Source organism: Callionymus lyra, chromosome 14 (genome assembly GCF_982586985.1).
Source record: "Callionymus lyra chromosome 14, fCalLyr1.hap1.1, whole genome shotgun sequence".
NCBI classification, from domain to species: Eukaryota; Metazoa; Chordata; class Actinopteri; order Syngnathiformes; family Callionymidae; genus Callionymus; species Callionymus lyra.
The window spans coordinates 25,107,005-25,123,586 of NC_141831.1; the positions used below are offsets into that span (position 1 = coordinate 25,107,005).

A 16,582-nucleotide genomic window follows, 5' to 3' on the forward strand; every position below is an offset into this window, starting at 1 on the left:
ATTAATTAATCTTTTTTAAAAAGATGCAGATTGGAGAGAGCAAGCATCTTTTAAGCTTTCTGCAAGAGAGTGATACCCTCAGCTTCTGTTGGAAAGGATTTCAGTGCATCATTGACATAAAGGTTTTTTCTTTGAAGAGACAGGCATCACTGCAATAAGCCCTGCCTTCCTTGTAGATATTTGCAGCCCAATTTCTAAAAACATTGCACTCTCGTGCAACATCTTTGCTGTGATCGGTGTCTTCATAACAAGGCGAGAACTACAAAACATGTGTTCTATGTTAGCTGTTTTAGCAACCACCAAGTGGCACGCCCAAGAGGGTGTTGTTCAAGTTAAGCCCTGTAAGTAGCACATGATCGAGAGACACTCCAACAAACTGTGCAGTCAAACACCACACAGATCTTACTAGGATCGAAGCATGGAAGAGACATCAGTCCCATGTAGGCATTGGATCAGTTGCATAAAATGTATGACAATAAATCTTCCTGAAACTTTTGAGGACTGGAGTGAGTGTTAGGTTGAGTCGGCTGAATAAGATGAGTTTGTGTCTTGTCCTGGCAGTCTGGTCAGTGTATAATAGTTTATAATAGTATAATAGATGTTCCTCGTCAAGTACTATAATTTCACTGTTCTTTTACATTCAATGTGGCTCGTGACCTGTGTTTAGTTTCATAGCCGACTTCATTCTCAACCATCACATCCTTAGCACACCTTCACCGGATCCAGCAGAAGTTTGCGCTTGATGTATGCACCGGACTACAAAGCAAGGCGGAGAGATCGCAAGACCATGGCGTTACTCAAGAACGGTCAAGCTGCAAGATTAGGTGGGATCCCCCCCAGAGGCCTGGAAAGAGGCAATCCATCGGTTGAAGCCCTATACCCTTTACCTATCTTAAGAGAATATGGCAAGAAGAAAAGATCCCTTTAGATTGGGGGAGACCTGACCCAGTGCAAAAACAGGCGTGGCATGATGCTCCTCTAGAAAGCTACTCTCCAAAATAATCCTTAAAAGACAGCAAATGCTATGGAATCCACACTCGGAGACAACCAAGCAGGCTTTTTTCCCAACAGATCTTACTCTCTCATTTTATACTGTACTGACATTACAAAAAATCCAAAGTTGTGTTCACAACACTGGCAAAAATGTTCTGATTGTGAACTTGTGGTAACAAGATCGTAACACTGAGAATCTTAGTAGAACAATATACGGAATTCAACTCACAACCGCATGCTGTCTTTGTTGATTATAGGTCAGGTTAGGTAGAACTTATTATTGAGAAATTTATTATGAGAAGGTCTTTGATTCACTCGACAGGTCACCTTGGGAGTGTAATCAGCAATGATGGATGTGTCTTGTGGTCATGTTTAGGTCGTATGTCCTGATTTTGTCTGTCTGGTGATGTGTATCTGTAAAGTAAATCTTCATGTTAGCGTGTACTCTTCTGTCTGATGCTAATTGTTTTCAGGTTCATGTACATTGAAGATGATTTTAAAAGCCAAAGCTGATTTTCCTCTGCTTGAGTTTTCCACCTTTTATTCGTCTCTATCTGCATGCTTCCGTGAGACATACAACTGTAGTAAACAAATCAAGTTTGACCATGTCAGGACGAAAGGTGGGTTTTCAGGGTGTGAACGAAGCTGAGTCTCCACATGTGTCAACATCTCTCATCCTCCACTGTTTCCACGGCAACTCCAGCAGAAAGGATGGAGATGTAACAGGAGACGCGAGCCCACTTTGTCATTTGTGTGTGTGTGATGAACAGATTAATCTTTATTACATAGCTGCTGTACACAACAACAGCTCCACTCAGACGTTTCCCCCATCAGAACATACACACACACACACACCTACACACACACACACACTGTATGACTAGGGTTGTATAGTTCTCTTCAGGACATTTATTTACAAATGGGAGGGGTCTCTCTCTTTCTCTCTCTCTCTCTCTCTCTCTCTCTCTCTCTCTCTCTCCCTCTCTCTCTCTCCCTCTCTCTCTCCCTCCCTCTCTCCCTCTCTCTCTCCCTCCCTCTCTCCCTCTCTCTCTCTCTCTCTCTCTCTCTCTCTCTCTCTCTCCCTCCCTCTCTCCCTCTCTCCCTCACGACTAAACGCGTGGAGGAGAAACTTCTCTTCACTGCGTCAGCGGGACTCGATTATGAAGGTAAGCGATTCTCTTCTCTTTTAACGTCTCTGTCTTGAGTTTCACCTTCGTGACGTCATGTCTACATTAGTCTACATCTGAACGCTGGTCACACACGTTTCTAAAATGCTCGAGTCAGTAGATGTGTTGAAAATTAACCAACTGTTCAGAGTCAACAATTTAAATGAATGTTGTCGTCACAGCAAAGAACACACCTAACCACGTGGCCTAACTAGACTTGTCTGTGACAGCAACTTGCCATTGAAGTTTGACTCATCTGTTGCTGTCCTTCAACTGACTCTACCTTGAACTGCCTTGAGCTGACCTGTAACCTGTGGCTCTGAGCCCCAGTGGCTGAACATGCTCTTCATTTATCCTTCATTTTCAAAAATATTATTTTTGTTGCTGGTGTAATTTTAGAATCTGGAGCCTTGTGAGTCACCGATGTTTCACCTTGGAGAAGGTTTAAGATATTCTGGGATCTTTGATGAGTCAAAGCGGACGTGAACATAAGCCTGCGCATGAATCCTCTAGAACAGGGGTCTCCAAACTGGTCCTCAAGGGAGCCGGGGTGATGCAGGTTATCGTTCCAACCAATCAAGAGGACACATTTTGACCAATCAGGAGTCTTCAGTGTTATCAGTCTGGTGTTGCTTGTCCAAGCTGAAACCTCATTGGTTAAACTGTACATGCTTGATCGGTTGGAACAAAAACCTGCACCACCTCGGCCCTTTGAGGACCGGTTTGGAGACCCCTGCTCCTCTGGACTCTCTCGGTCAGAGATGCATGTCTCAGTGAGTCTCGTCAATAGATATGAGGTACAGACTGAGTTGTAATGACACATTTCCACTGATTTGCCGTCATCTAACTTTTTTATTCTCATTCTCCAATTTGCCCCGTTCTTGACTCTATTGACTGTGACCTTGTGATTATGTCCTTGAACTTATGGTGACTCCTTATAGTCCTTCTGCTGTGATGATTTCCAAAACCCATCACAAAATCCAAATCCTGTTCACACCATGTTACGTGCAGTCGTCTAGTCAAGGATGTTAGCTTTTGATGTCATTCAACTGAATGCGTAAGAGTTCTGCAACCAATTAACTTCCTGTTTTCCTCGACAGAGCATCTAGACGCTGGATTCCTAGAGGGTGATAGAGAACTAAAGCTCCAAACAGGAAGTCTCGGCTCTATGTGAAGGACTCTCACCAGATCATGTGATCTTTCCAGAAGACCAGAAGGTTGTTGGTTCTCTCAGCAGACTGACGAGGATCAGAGCGACCCCAGACTGGACTTGAGTCTTTGTGAGTCTCTAGGACGTGATTTTCGGACAAGGTGATTCTGTGATCAGGATCAGTTGACCAACTTCATGATACAGAGAGATACTTTGAAGGACTTGTCAGGAGCGGTTCAGAACCTGATGGAGGCTCCATGTCAGCAGTTGCTAAGGAACTTGTAGAACATTTGTTCCGTGTGGACGTTATACCCCTGTCATGTGACCACATATCCTCTGGACATCCTTTTGCTGGTCACAAGATGGTGATGTCACAGGGCACCTACACTTTCCTGGCTTGTTTTGCCGGGTTCTGGCTCATCTGGGCCGTGGTGGTTTTGTTCTGTTGCTTCTGCAGCTTCATGCAGCGACACCTGAAGCGGCTGCGGGAGCAGCGCCTGCGTGATCCGTGTCTGAGGTCCGCCGAGACTGAACCACTGAGCTGCACTGCAGCGCCCCCTGCTTCCAACAGCTTGCCCCTGCTGCTTCCCCCGTCTTTGTCGCAGCAACAGGCCTCGCAGGCGAGCGCCCCTCAAAGTGTGTCGCCCACCGTGCCGCCTACAGTGCCGCTCCTCATGCCCGAGGCCAACTGGGTCACGCTGCCAGGTAACCCACGTTCTTGACTTGTGTGTGAGTGTTGATTATTTTTTGAATCAAGACGAAAGTGAAGTCGTGTGTAAAACTCTGTCACTGTTGTATGGTTGCACTGTTGTGTTCAATTCAATGTTATTCAATGTAACAAATCATTACAGTTTTCAGTTTAAATAATACGATATAAGAGAAGAGGAAAGAACGGGTAACAGCCAATCACAATGAGCGACAGTGGCTATTTTCTAAGATGTTTTGTGACATCCAGGACTTCCAATCCATAATACATGACAGTAGTTTTTTTTAGCTGATTACATTTATCTGACTTCAATTCAATTCAATTCAATTTTATTGAAGTGTCTTATCATAACAAAGTTATCTCAAGAAACTATACAGTTGAAATAAGACTATAGTTGATTAAGGAATAATAGATCCCAGCAATTCAACAAAGAGCAAGATGCGAAACACTGTACAGTGAGCTGTACAGTGAGCTATGGCGTGGAAAAACTAGAGAAATAAAAAGGTGTGGGTTTAAACTGCACAGGTGATGAATGTAATGCACAAAAGAAGGATATACAGAGCTGGGTGTCTAAAACTCCTTGCAGCATTCTCAGCCTATAGCAGCTAAGATAAACAGTTAAGTTAGTTATAGCAGCTAAAGATAAACAGTTAAGGAAAAGTAAGGTTTTAAGATTGTTTTTAAACATAGAGAAGGTGTCTGCCCTCCAGACTGAAGCCGGTAGTTGGTTCCACAGCAGAGGGGCATGAAAACTGAAGGCCCTGGCTCCAAATCTACATTTACATCTAGATTAGAGACTTCATTGATAAATACAATTAGTTGTCATCAGCATTGTGGTGAACAGTTATAGAGGGATTTCTGATTATTCTACTGCAGGGATAGGACAAATCGTCCTTCATGGTACTGGGGTTGTGCAGGGTCTTTATTCCAACATATCAAGCACACACAGTTTAACCGATAACGTTTCAGGTGAAACAGGCAACACCGGACTAATACTCAACAGATTACACTCTATAGACACCAGGTTGGTATAAAGGTCACCTCTTGATTGGTTGGAACAAAAACTAACTTTAGTGTGTGTCGATGAGAAGTGATTGTGTGTACAGGATTTCAAGTAAGAAAGCTTTTAAAGCAGTTCCACTTATATCCATTTGTTTTTATATTCTCTGTAGGAGAATCTGGTAGTCAACAGTGTCACTCGCACAGCTGACTGGTAATGATTTTTCTCCTAGAATTTGAAAAAAAAAGATAGGATCAAAGATAGGCTCAGAGGGTTCTGGTGGTGTTCCCTGAGGTCCAGATGTTGATGTATCACTGTTAGAGCTGATATTGACTACCTTGCCATCACTTCTTTGTCAAGCTCACTCCTAATAACAAACGTCCCCAGGACGTCTCGTACCAACAGAGTTGTGCGACCTGCAACTTGTTTGTCCTCACCTTTACCTCTGAATCGACCGTTGTAGTCTCACTAGCTTTATCTTTTCGCCTCGAAGGGACTTTGCCGTCACCTCTTTAACTGGATGAAAGAAAGGCTGAATATCAATCCATGCATTCCAAACACATTGAATGTGTCGTCTCTGTGTTGTTCTGCCTTGGCTTCAGATATTCTGCTTGACTCGTTTCCCGCCTCCACTCGCTCCTCGGCAGCTCGGCGGGGAGTCATGTGACAGCTGCCGCTGAGCTGCAGGTGGAGGACGAGTGTGACGAGCCACAAGCCACAGAAATAGAGAGTGTGGAGTCAGCAGAGGCGCCATTTGTGGTGAAACAAGGATTCTAGGGTGTGAAAATACAACATGGTTGGACAGGTTGTCGCCCAGAGGTACAGTACCTCTGCAGTCTTTTCTCCTAAGAGACGACGTTAGCAGATAGATTGAGAACTGGGGTCACAGTGTTGCTTTTGCTTTTGGACCTGGTTCTTCGCAGAGAAGAGAAAGGTCGGAGCCACAAACCTGTCAGAACCAGACTGATAAAGAGGTCGAGTCTCCTGGCAGCAGCCTGGCAGAGAGAAAGACTGTCCTCATGTTTTTTTTATAGCAGGTCAGTCGTCTGGAGCTGTGATATTAGCCAACACTTTCACTAGATCTGTGGGTCATGTGACCCAACAAGTGGTTATTTCACATAAGGATGACTTTATTATTGCAAAATACTCAATTACACACACAAACAATTAATTCCCTACCTTGTTCTTACAGACACAGATGTTTTCGGCAAGCCGCCATGTTACGAGGAGGCTGTACTGATGGAGGACCCCCCGCCCCCCTACAGCGAGGTCCTGGCCGACCCTCGAATGGGCACCTACATGAAGCATGTGCCTCCTCGGGCTGTGCCGCTACTCTCTATGGAACATCCGGTCACACTTGCTTCTGAGAGCAGCAAGACCACAAGGGTGTTCCCCGATCGTGGCTACTCCTCCCTTATACGCCTGCCGTCCTCCCAGCGCTGGGACTCTCTGGGCCACCTGCTGTCCAACATGGAGCTGAACCACTTCACCCCGCCGGGCGCCCGGTCCCTCCTCACGAGCAGCGCAATGGCCACCATGCCCCGCAGAGACCACAGGACTCAGAGGTGCGTTCAAGGCTCTAGAAGTGGACTCCACGGACAACAGGAGGGGAGGCAGAGACTCCAGGTGGGCACTCGTGGGTGCCAGGGGGTGACACAAGGACTACAGGGGGTGACACAGGAATGTCATGTTGGAGTGTCAGGGTACCATGGAGGAATACAGAGTCTAACAGGTGTGATTCCAGGGCTGTCCAGGAGCCCAAGGGGCCTTCAGGGTCTCGGACAAGAGTCCAGTTGTGGTGGGCCCGCAGCCTTCCCGCTGCTGGGACGCAGCACGGCCGTATAGACTCGCGGGCCTGTGGAGGAGTCAGTGGTTTAATTCCCGCTGTGTTGCAGGGATCTGAGGAGGTGTGGTTGAGTCACAGAACACACAGAGGAGAGCAGCATCCTGACTATTTTCATCTCCCTTCTTGTCCTCTTCATCGCTCCTCCTCATCATCGTTCGCCTCAACAACCTATTGTATGATGTCGGTGTTGCCATGGCGATCGAGAGCAGTCGGTTGCCACAAGGACCTCACTGACGAATCAGTCTGCTGCTCAGAGTCCAAAGCCACGGGATTCTGGATTAGGAGAAGTCGTGTAGATTAGAGAAGTCCTCAGGCTGAGACTGAAGTGAGAGACCTACAGCCATGTGGAGGTTCACCACGGTGACACCAAAAACGACTCCAGTGTGAGTGAGTTTTAAAGCTTTAATCTTTCTTGTACGCTGGTCAGAACTCTTGGAAATCCATGAACATGAGACGTGATCCTCTTCTTCTTTACACATGGCAAACATTTCACCTGAAGGTTTTAGCTTTGCTTGCATGTTCTCGAGTTTTCCGTCGCAGGCGACAGAAGGTTCAATGACAATACGACGTGCAGCAAGATGCTGCCCACTTTTCTAACATTTAAAAAAACTGTGCGCTCATTGAAATAATCATCGTCTTCAGCTCGTCGGAGAGTTGATGGAATGTTCTGACTTTTCGAAAATGTGTTTGTACGTTTGTATAAACCAGATTGAAGAGCAGTTTGCAACTCAGAATTCCGTTTGCTTCTTCGGTTTCTTTACTCAATGTTTGCTATCAAATCACAATGATTTCTACAAAATGATTTAGTTTTTATTTAAGAGTATTAACAAGGTTTTTTGGCACTAAAGTTTACAAAGGCTTTGTTCATAGAACTGTGGTAACATTAGGTAACTTTTGTTTCTCTCGTCATGTTTTTTTTGTCAAAACTGAAAACGTTGTTCCTCATAACTGACTCAATGTTTACTTTGAAGATAAACATATTACATGTCATGTCAGAACCATTGATTCATTTTACTCTTTGATTTCTGTTCCTGCTGACCTGACCTGATCTGGTCTCGTGAAAACATCATTTTCAGAGACGTCGGTGTGAAGATGAAACTCGAATATGAGTCCTGGTGAGGAAGGCCGTTGTCTAGCAACCATCCCTGCTGCATTGACATGTAGTAAAAGAAAGAACATCAGCTCCCCCCCCCACACACACACACACACACACTCTTCAAAAGTGTAACATTACCATGGGAACAGTCACTCATTTCAGACGAAAAACTCCTTGTTATGCAGCTGATAATAAATACAAATAGAAAAACAGAAAATCTGCAATGTTCAGAAACAACGTCATCGCAACTGAAAGCTGGTCCTTAATTCGACCTGATCAATCTCTAGATGTGCAGGTGAAGTTTCAGTTACTGATTTGACTTGATAATGATTGACACAAACTGTGGAACTAGAGGCCAGGAAAATCAAAGTAGGGAAAGCTTGTGACGGACACATGTGAGCTGATGAAGTGTGAGGTGGTTCCCTGACTATGAGCGGATGAGACCGTCGTGAGTGATGTGATGTGGCCATGAAAGCAGAGGTCACATGGGACATTTGAGAAATAAAGCCTGAGGTGAAAGTTCATCGTGGTGCAGGACATGAATGACAAAAGCTCAAGACAGGAGGTCAACACAGAGGAGAGGTGAGCAGGAGGAAGATAAGATCAGAGTGGACAGGAAGGCAGGTGAAAGAGGGTGAATGTGTGAAGAGTGAGAATGTGTATGTGAGAGTGTGTATGTGTGTATGTTCTCCCCATGTTGCGTGGGTTTACTTCGGGAACTCTGGTTTCCTCCCACAGTCCAAAATCATACAGAGGTTGATTGGGAACTTCTCCATAGTTATGAGTGTGTGTTTGTGCTTGTGAATGGTTGTATGTCTGTGTGCGACAGACTGGCGTCCTGTCCAAGATGTCTCCCACTTGTGCCTGTGGAAACTGGGATAGGCTCCAGCCTACCGAGACCCCCATAAGGGATAAAGCGGTAGAAAATGAATGAATGAATATTTTAAAGATGTGACTTAGAATAAGATTTCATTGGTCATGTTTACAATGATTGTTGTGTTAAGAACGGAATTGGTGGCTAGAAATACTCTTGAGCAAATAAAACATTCTTAAAATGCTCATCGGATTTGTCTTCACAAGATACATTTGCATTTTCTTCTGACAAAAAAAACGAAAAATCGAAAAATGTGGAGTGGAAAAATAAAATAAATCAACTTTTAAAATTCATTTAATCTTCATTTAATCTTCAAATCATACAAAAGGTGAAAAAGGTTCCACAAGAGCTGTTTCAGGAATTTAATCTTGAGAACTATGAAAGAAGATACACCAGAATAAATATAACAATATTTCTGTTGCCATGATGACTAGATACAAGAGTAATTGAGCTGATTATGGTTTCGGGGGAGTTAGGTCAAGGGGAAAGCTGGGTGAAGAGAGTGAAGTTAATGGCTGCTGCAAGCTCCAGAGAGTGGTTATTAAAGCACTACAGTCTACGCGTGAGCGTCGCCTCTAAAAGCAGCAGTGCTTGACGTCTCCTCCTAGCGCCCGCCACAGGAAAGAAATAAATTAAAAATTGGGAAAAATAGTGATTTGGGCGGCTTGTTCCTCTAAAAGATCATAGACACATGTTATTATCGTTAATGTTGTCATGTTATTATCATTAATTTTGCTGCTTTATTTTTTTGTCTCTTTGTGTTTTGTAGAAAAACATCATCAAGCGCACATCGTCCGATTGGCCGGCTCAGTCTTCATCGTCATCCGCCACGGGGTCTGTGTCCCAGCAGGTGATGTCAATCTCTGGACACACAAACAGCCACAGTTCATCTCCATGTACAGTGGACCTCTGAGCAGTGTACAGGTACTAGCTAGCCACAGATGTCACGTGACAGAACGATAAAGACAAAGATGCAATCTTCACAGAGTAACTATGTGTGAGTTCAGGAGCACTACTGCCCCCTGCTGTCTCAACGCGTGGGTAGAAATTAATATCTTGCTGGGGAACTAGGAAACCCGTTTTATTTTTTTTAGATATTCATGAAACCTTTTAGTCTTCTGAATTAAATTTCTATGAATTGGACTAAAAACTTGACCACAGGGGGGCGCACATTAGTTACTCACCTGGAGGCTTGTTGTAGAAGACAGGTGTAGGTTTGGGTGAGCACTCGTTCAACTGACCAAAGTCGTCTTCCTGGGACTGGCTGAAGTAACCTTCACTGGCCTGCAGAACACACACACACAGTAAAAAACAGGATAGTTTTATGGTAAGTCCTCCAGCAGTTCGGACCAGTTCCTCACCTGAGTTCCTTCCTTCAGCAGCGAGTCTCCGTTGGTCATCAGCTCTGCTCCGTCTCCGGACACATGCTCAAGGGCATGCTGGTAGCTCAGGGTCATCTGGTCAGGACCGGTCACATCCACCAGGCTGGTCGGGTTGTCCTCAGGCCCGGCAGCGGAGCAAAAGGTCGCGTCCATCATGTCGTCGAAGCTGAGCAGCGGCTGAGGACGAGCAGCGGTGACAGCGGTCGCTGTTCGGACTTGATCATCCATCACGTCTTCCGTCAAGTCCACCAGGGCAGAGGCCTGGGGTGTCTTGGAAGCTGGGGCGACAGGGTCGCTGCCCCACAGGTCCACCAGGCTCTCCGACCCGGAGTTACACGTTGTGGACCCTGAAGAGTTGCGACTCTGAGGGGCGACGCTCTGGACTGGCTTGGTGCTTGAGGACTCCTGGACCGGAGACTTTGGATCCGCCTTTGGCACTGAGCCTGAACAGAACCACAAATCCATCACCCCAAAACCCACAAACAACACAAGATCAAGAGAAGACCAGTGGATGTGTGTGTATATTGTGTGTGTCTTGCGGAGTGTGTGCATTCATGATGTTTGTATTGCCTATGTGTACTTCAGGGCAGTGGTCCCCAACCCCCAGTCCGTATATCGAGACGGTATTATGAAAAAATAATATTGCGATATTTAAGTGCATCAATACAGTGTACTGGTGAAAGAGTAGCCTTAGCAGGAAGTCAGAGTAAAGGAGCTCTCTCACCCCACTCGTCCTCATCTCTGGTCAGGTCTTCCTTGATGGTTGTGGTGACAATTTTAGGAATGGGTGAGATGGCGGCCACGTTCCTCTCAGCGCTCCCTTCATCATCGGAGTCCCCTGCAGGAACCGCCATGATCATTTTTAAGTCTTCGGATAAACTTTCCCGTTTCAAATTCAACACTTCTTATTGATGCAGAGTGAGTGTAAAAGATCCACAGTCAGTGTGGCGTCATCAACAGCTGGACACACCACGGTGCTTATGGTTACTTTGTAAAACATGGAGTTCAACAAGACATGTGGCCTCAGAGGTCAGAAGAAAATACTACAAAATGATCATTTACGGTTTGACGACCTCTAAAATATGCGATGTCACATGTTCTGATGATGTCACAATCAGTGGGAAAAACAACAACATATGATGTCACATGATACTGATGTCAAGTGTGTTGGTAATGTCACGTGTTGCAATGTGTTGACATGTTCAACTGCAGAACACTTTTCATGCAGCAATGAGGAGGAGCATTCTAGTGTCACGACACCATCAGGACTTCACAGATTTCTGAGCCAGAAACTTCATGACTGCAGACAGGAATCACTCACGAGAGGCATCAGCAGAGTCGGTAAGGTCAGTGGATCCAGCAGGCAGGAAGAGGAAGGAGACGTTAGTCTGTATCGACAGCCCAGTGTAAACGCAACATGAACAGAGCTGGACGACAGAACAATGGACACGGAACCAAACACACGTTGACTTGGTGAAGGTTGATGCTACTACGGGTCGACGAGACGAGCCAGACCTGAGCAAAATCAGATGAACGCCTGTGCAGGTGAGCCACGGATCACTGACCTGTGAGTCACTGATTTGTGAGTGTGTGGTTGATGAGTCTAAAAAAAGGTTCCGGTGCTTTTGTGTGTGTGTATGAGTCTGTGTGTGTGTGTGTGTAAGGTGATTCAAGGATCCTGAGCTTCAAGGATGAAGGACTCTCACAGGCTCAACAGGAAGTGATGAGTCATGTGACTTATGTCTTGTGTGCTGCAGGTCAGAGGTCGAAGACAGAGGGTAAGAGTGACTCCCGATTAAAGCTGTCATGAGAACTCTGATTGAATCTTCTGACTGAGCAATAATACAGGGCCTAGAACCTAAGGCTGGTTATCTTAATCTTAGGGAGGATGGGTCCTGGTCCTGGTTCTGTACCTACCGGCTGCAGTGTTTATCGTCCACGTGTGTGGCGTGCGGAGGGGCGACACCCCGCGGGGTGGGGAGGTAGAACTGTGGGTGTGCTGCTGCTTCAAGAACGGGCTGTCCAGACGGCCTGGTCGTCACGGCGACACACACATACACACCGTGAGAAACGCAGAGAACCGACAGGGCGAGACAGGAGGAAGAGTAGGTGATGATGAAGGATGAGAGAAGGGGAAACAGAAAATAGATGTTACTGAAAAACACGAAGGAAAAATAAAGTATCTTAAGTTTGTTCCAGGCTCGGAACATAAAGAAACTGAAACCAGAAACGTTGGACAAAAAAGGAAAAATATGTATATATATTTTGAATTAAAACCAGAATACTGCAAAAAATTGAAAATGTGAAAAAATAATTAATAAAAGTGGCAGAAATGTTAAAATGCTGAAACAGAGTTGAAATAAAAATCCAGAAAGTCACATGACTCATCTTCATGATCCTTGGCTTCCCTCAAAAGACTGAACAAGGTCAAAGTTTAAACAAATGGTTCAAGGTCTCACCGCTGCGGAGGACAGAAACAGGCGAAGTGTCCACACTGATGGTCATCGCTCGCTCCTTCTGCTTGAAGAACTCTCGCGGGTTCCCGGACCGCTGCGCGATGATCGCCTTTGCCTCCTGAAAGTCAACAAAAATCATCAGAAACAAGAATAAAAAAGACAACTGCATCAGAGAGACGACAAATACATAACAACATCATAGAGACAACAAAAACACAACAACATCAGAGAGTCAACAAAAACACAACAACATCAGAGAGTCAACAAAAGAAACAACAAAATGTACATGAACCAACTCACTGTTTTAAGCTCACATTAGATCTTGTCCTAGCATACAGACTTTTTTTCTCTCCTAAGAATTCACTTCTTTCTGACCATCAATTAGTAACTTTTGATTTTATCTTAAATGACCCAGCACTACAGAGCAGGAGCACTCTCAAAAAGATGTCTGTCTGAAAGTGCCATAACCAAATTTAAGGAATCAATTCCCTCTGTGCTCAGTAAAATGTCTAGTCTCGGTGTGTCAAGAAACTCTACCCATAGTCACCTTGACATTGATAACTTTGTGGGCAGTTTAAAAGACTTGTTGCATAACACGCTTGACTTAATTACACCACTAACTCAATAGACTGTTAACAGAAGTAGTCGTGCTCCCTGGTATACTCAGGAAACACGTAAATTAAAACAGGATTCTAGACGACTAGAGAATAAATTTTCATCAAAAAATAATGAATTCTACCAGGTCTGGCAAACTTATTCATTTTTAAGTTTTAAGTATATTAAGTTATATACAAAAAAACTTCAGAAAGCCAGAGCCAGCTATTACTCATCACTTATAGAAGCAAATAAGAATAACCCCAAGTTCTTATTCAGCACTGTAGCCAGGCTGACACAGAGCCGTCAGTCCATTGAGCAGTCCATCCCTCCTCATCTCAGTAGTAGTGACTTCATGAACTTTTTAATGAAAAAATTATCTATTAGAGGAAAGATTCAAGACCTGCTAGATTGAGGTGTTTCAGTCTGGTTTTAGGGAACACCAGAGCACAGAGACCGCCCTGGTAAAAGTAAGTAATGACCTACTGATGGCCTCTGATCAGGGCCATGTTTCAGTTCTTGTTCTTCTAGATCTCAGTGCTGCATTTGACACTGTTGACACCAAATCCTTCTACAGAGATTAGAAAACCATATAGGCATACATGGAACTGCTCTAAACTGGTTAAAATCCTACCTAACAGATAGAAAGCACTATGTACATGTCAACCACCTCTCATCGACACACTAAGGTCAGCTATGGTGTCCCACAAGGTTCTGTTCTTGGTCCAATCGTATTCACAATCTATATGCTCCCACTAGGGGACTTGATCAGAAGACACTCTATAAACTTTCACTGTTATGCTGATGACATGAAGCCAGATGAAAGAAATCAGCTAACACAACTACAGTCCTGTATTACAGATATCAAGTCCTGGATGACCAAAAATGTCCTTTTACTGAACTCGGACAAAACTGAGTTTCTACTAGTTGGCCCACAACATCTCAGACAATCATTAACTAATGATCTAGCTTTACATAATGGACTTGCTCCTGCTACTAGCACCACTGTAAAGAATCTGGGTGTCTGCTTTGACAAGGACTTATCATTTAACTCACACATAAAACAAATCTCACGGACTGCTTACTTCCACTTTCGTAACATTTCAAAAATCAGGCACTTCCTTCCTTTAGATGCTGCTGAGAAGCTCATCCATGATTTTGTTACCTCCAGGCTGGACTATTGTAACTCTCTTCTGTCAGGATGTTCTAAAAAGTCTCTCAGATCTCTTCAGCTCATTCAGAACTCTGCAGCTCGTGTCCTGACTAAGACTAAGAGGCGTGAACACATTTCCACTCTGCTGTCTTCTTTACATTGGCATCCAGTAGAATTTAGAATACCATTTAAAATCATTCTATTAACCTATAAAGCTTTACATGGCTTAGCACCAACATACATTCAAGATCTAATCCAAACGTATCAAACCTCTAGGACCTTAAGATCCCTAATCTCTGATCTATTAGTTATACAACAAATCTCTAAATGTAGATTTAGAGCCAGGGCCTACTGTTTTCAAGCCCCTGTGCTGTGGAACCAACTATCGGCTTCAGTCCAGAGGGCAGACACCCTCTCTAGATTCAAGATTCAAAGCGTTTATTGTCATAGGTACTACATACCATGAAATTCTTCCTTTGTACCCCCAACAAAAGTGCACAGTATAAACATATATATATATACATTTAACTAAAATCTAAAAACACAGCAACAAAAGTACAAGTAGTGCATGTCTATGTTTAAGGCTAAAACCTTACATTTCGATAAAAGGTTATAACTAGGATTGAATTGGGCACTGCCTGAGTCTTTTTGTTTTTCTTAGCTGCTAAAGGCTTAGATTGCTGGAGTTTTAGAGACCCAGATCTCTATATCCTTCCTATTCTGCATTACATTCATCACATGTGCAGTTTAAACCCACACGTTTCACTCAGGGCTCCACCTCCAGAGCTGCTGCTAAGCCAGGATCTCCTCGTCATCTGATCCAGAGTTCTTTCCAGCACCTCCATGGACTCTCCTATACTCTCCTCTTTTCTCTCACTGTATCCTCCCCCACTCTTCTCTTCATCCATCTGTTTCCCCCTCCACCCCAGCCGGTCACAGCAGGAGGCCGACAATGAGTCTGGTTCTGCTCGAGGTTTCCTCGCCAACACCACGATGTGATTCACTCATTGTTGAACTTGTGGGATCTGTTTTTCTTTCTCCACTATAGTCTTATTTAAACTGTAACGTGTCTTAAAAATAACTTTGTTATGATAAGACACTTTAAATAAAATTGAATTTAATTGAATCAGAGAGACAACAAAAACACAACAACATCAGAGAGTCAACCAATACACACAACATCAGAGAGACAACAAATACACAACAACATCAGAGAGACAACAAATACACAACAACATCAGAGAGTCAACAAGTTATTGGTTGACCTTCAAAGATGTTTCAAAGTTGCACATGTTTCTAGGCACATTCATCACTGAGCTCACCTCCACCTCAGTCTCCCTCTTGTCTTGGTTCAAGTCCTCCGCACTCTTCTCTGTCGCCTGCAGGTCAACACAACAACACGTGTGATCAAAGCTCTAACAAATAACAATGAACCAAGCGACTTGAACAAAAAACTGACCAGTTTCTGACTCTGCAACCGCTCTTTGGCCTCCTCCTCCTCCTGCATCTGCTTCCTGCTTGGAAACAAAAGAAACCCACACAAACGGATACACACAAAAATCAAAGTTAGAATTTAAGTAGACAATGAAATGAAATCGATTATGTCAACTGAAAAACTGAGATACTCGATCAAGTCACGTGGTTGTCATTATTTTAGGTCATTACAGTCACAGAAGTTATGTTGACCTTTATATGCGAAGTAAAGAACAAACGCTAGATGGCGCCAGAATCGCGCACTTTTCCTTCTGATTGGATCAAGTCAACAGCACTTCCTGTCCTCACCTGTGCTCCTCGATCTGCATCTCCCTCTCGCGATACCTCTTCTCACGGTTCTCCTGCTCCTGCCTCTCCAGCTCCATCCTCTCTTGCTCGAACCGCTGCCGCTCCTCCGCCACCTTCTTCTTCTCCTCCTCCTTCCTCAGCTCCTCCTCCCGCTGAAACGAAACATTGTCAACCACAGAACAACATCAGCAGAGGCCACACACCCACCTTGGCGATCTCCCAGAACTCCTCTCGGTTGATCTTCTTCATCTCCACTTCAGCGTTGGTTTTCTCATACACCGTTCCCTGCAGAGAACGAGGCGCGTCAAGCGGTCAACACCACACACAATAGATAGAAGAACCAGCAACTGAGGTGAAAAAAGTACAAATTACAAATGAAATACT

The 16,582-nt window shown here is 44.4% G+C and overlaps 2 protein-coding genes across 6 annotated transcripts in view; one reads left to right on the forward strand and one right to left on the reverse strand.

Annotated features, from left to right (window-relative positions):
* Positions 1–2,102: 2,102 nt before the first annotated feature.
* Positions 2,103–7,865, forward strand: prr7 (proline rich 7 (synaptic)). The gene is made up of 3 exons (XM_087807802.1): positions 2,103–2,159; positions 3,260–4,014; positions 6,208–7,865. The coding sequence occupies exons 2-3, from the start codon at positions 3,567–3,569 to the stop codon at positions 6,858–6,860; spliced, it is 1,101 nt and encodes a 366-aa protein (XP_087663928.1). The 5' UTR covers positions 2,103–2,159; positions 3,260–3,566; the 3' UTR covers positions 6,861–7,865.
* Positions 7,866–9,109: 1,244 nt separating this feature from the next.
* The window catches only part of dbn1 (drebrin 1), a 34,211-nt gene continuing 26,738 nt past the window's right edge, over positions 9,110–16,582 (reverse strand). The window contains exons 6-15 of one of the 5 annotated variants that reach the window (XM_087807797.1): positions 16,406–16,483; positions 16,199–16,350; positions 15,876–15,930; positions 15,739–15,795; positions 12,673–12,787; positions 12,131–12,244; positions 10,938–11,051; positions 10,193–10,656; positions 10,016–10,115; positions 9,110–9,694 (exon numbers count right to left, since the gene is read on the reverse strand). In XM_087807797.1, coding sequence (XP_087663923.1) covers positions 9,639–9,694; positions 10,016–10,115; positions 10,193–10,656; positions 10,938–11,051; positions 12,131–12,244; positions 12,673–12,787; positions 15,739–15,795; positions 15,876–15,930; positions 16,199–16,350; positions 16,406–16,483 — 1,305 coding nt within the window. In that variant the 3' untranslated portion in view covers positions 9,110–9,638. Of the gene's footprint in view, positions 9,695–10,015; positions 10,116–10,192; positions 10,657–10,937; positions 11,052–12,130; positions 12,245–12,672; positions 12,788–15,738; positions 15,796–15,875; positions 15,934–16,198; positions 16,351–16,405; positions 16,484–16,582 lie in introns of all 5 variants that reach the window. The other 4 variants (XM_087807798.1, XM_087807796.1, XM_087807800.1 and 1 more) reach the window with 4 other exon arrangements.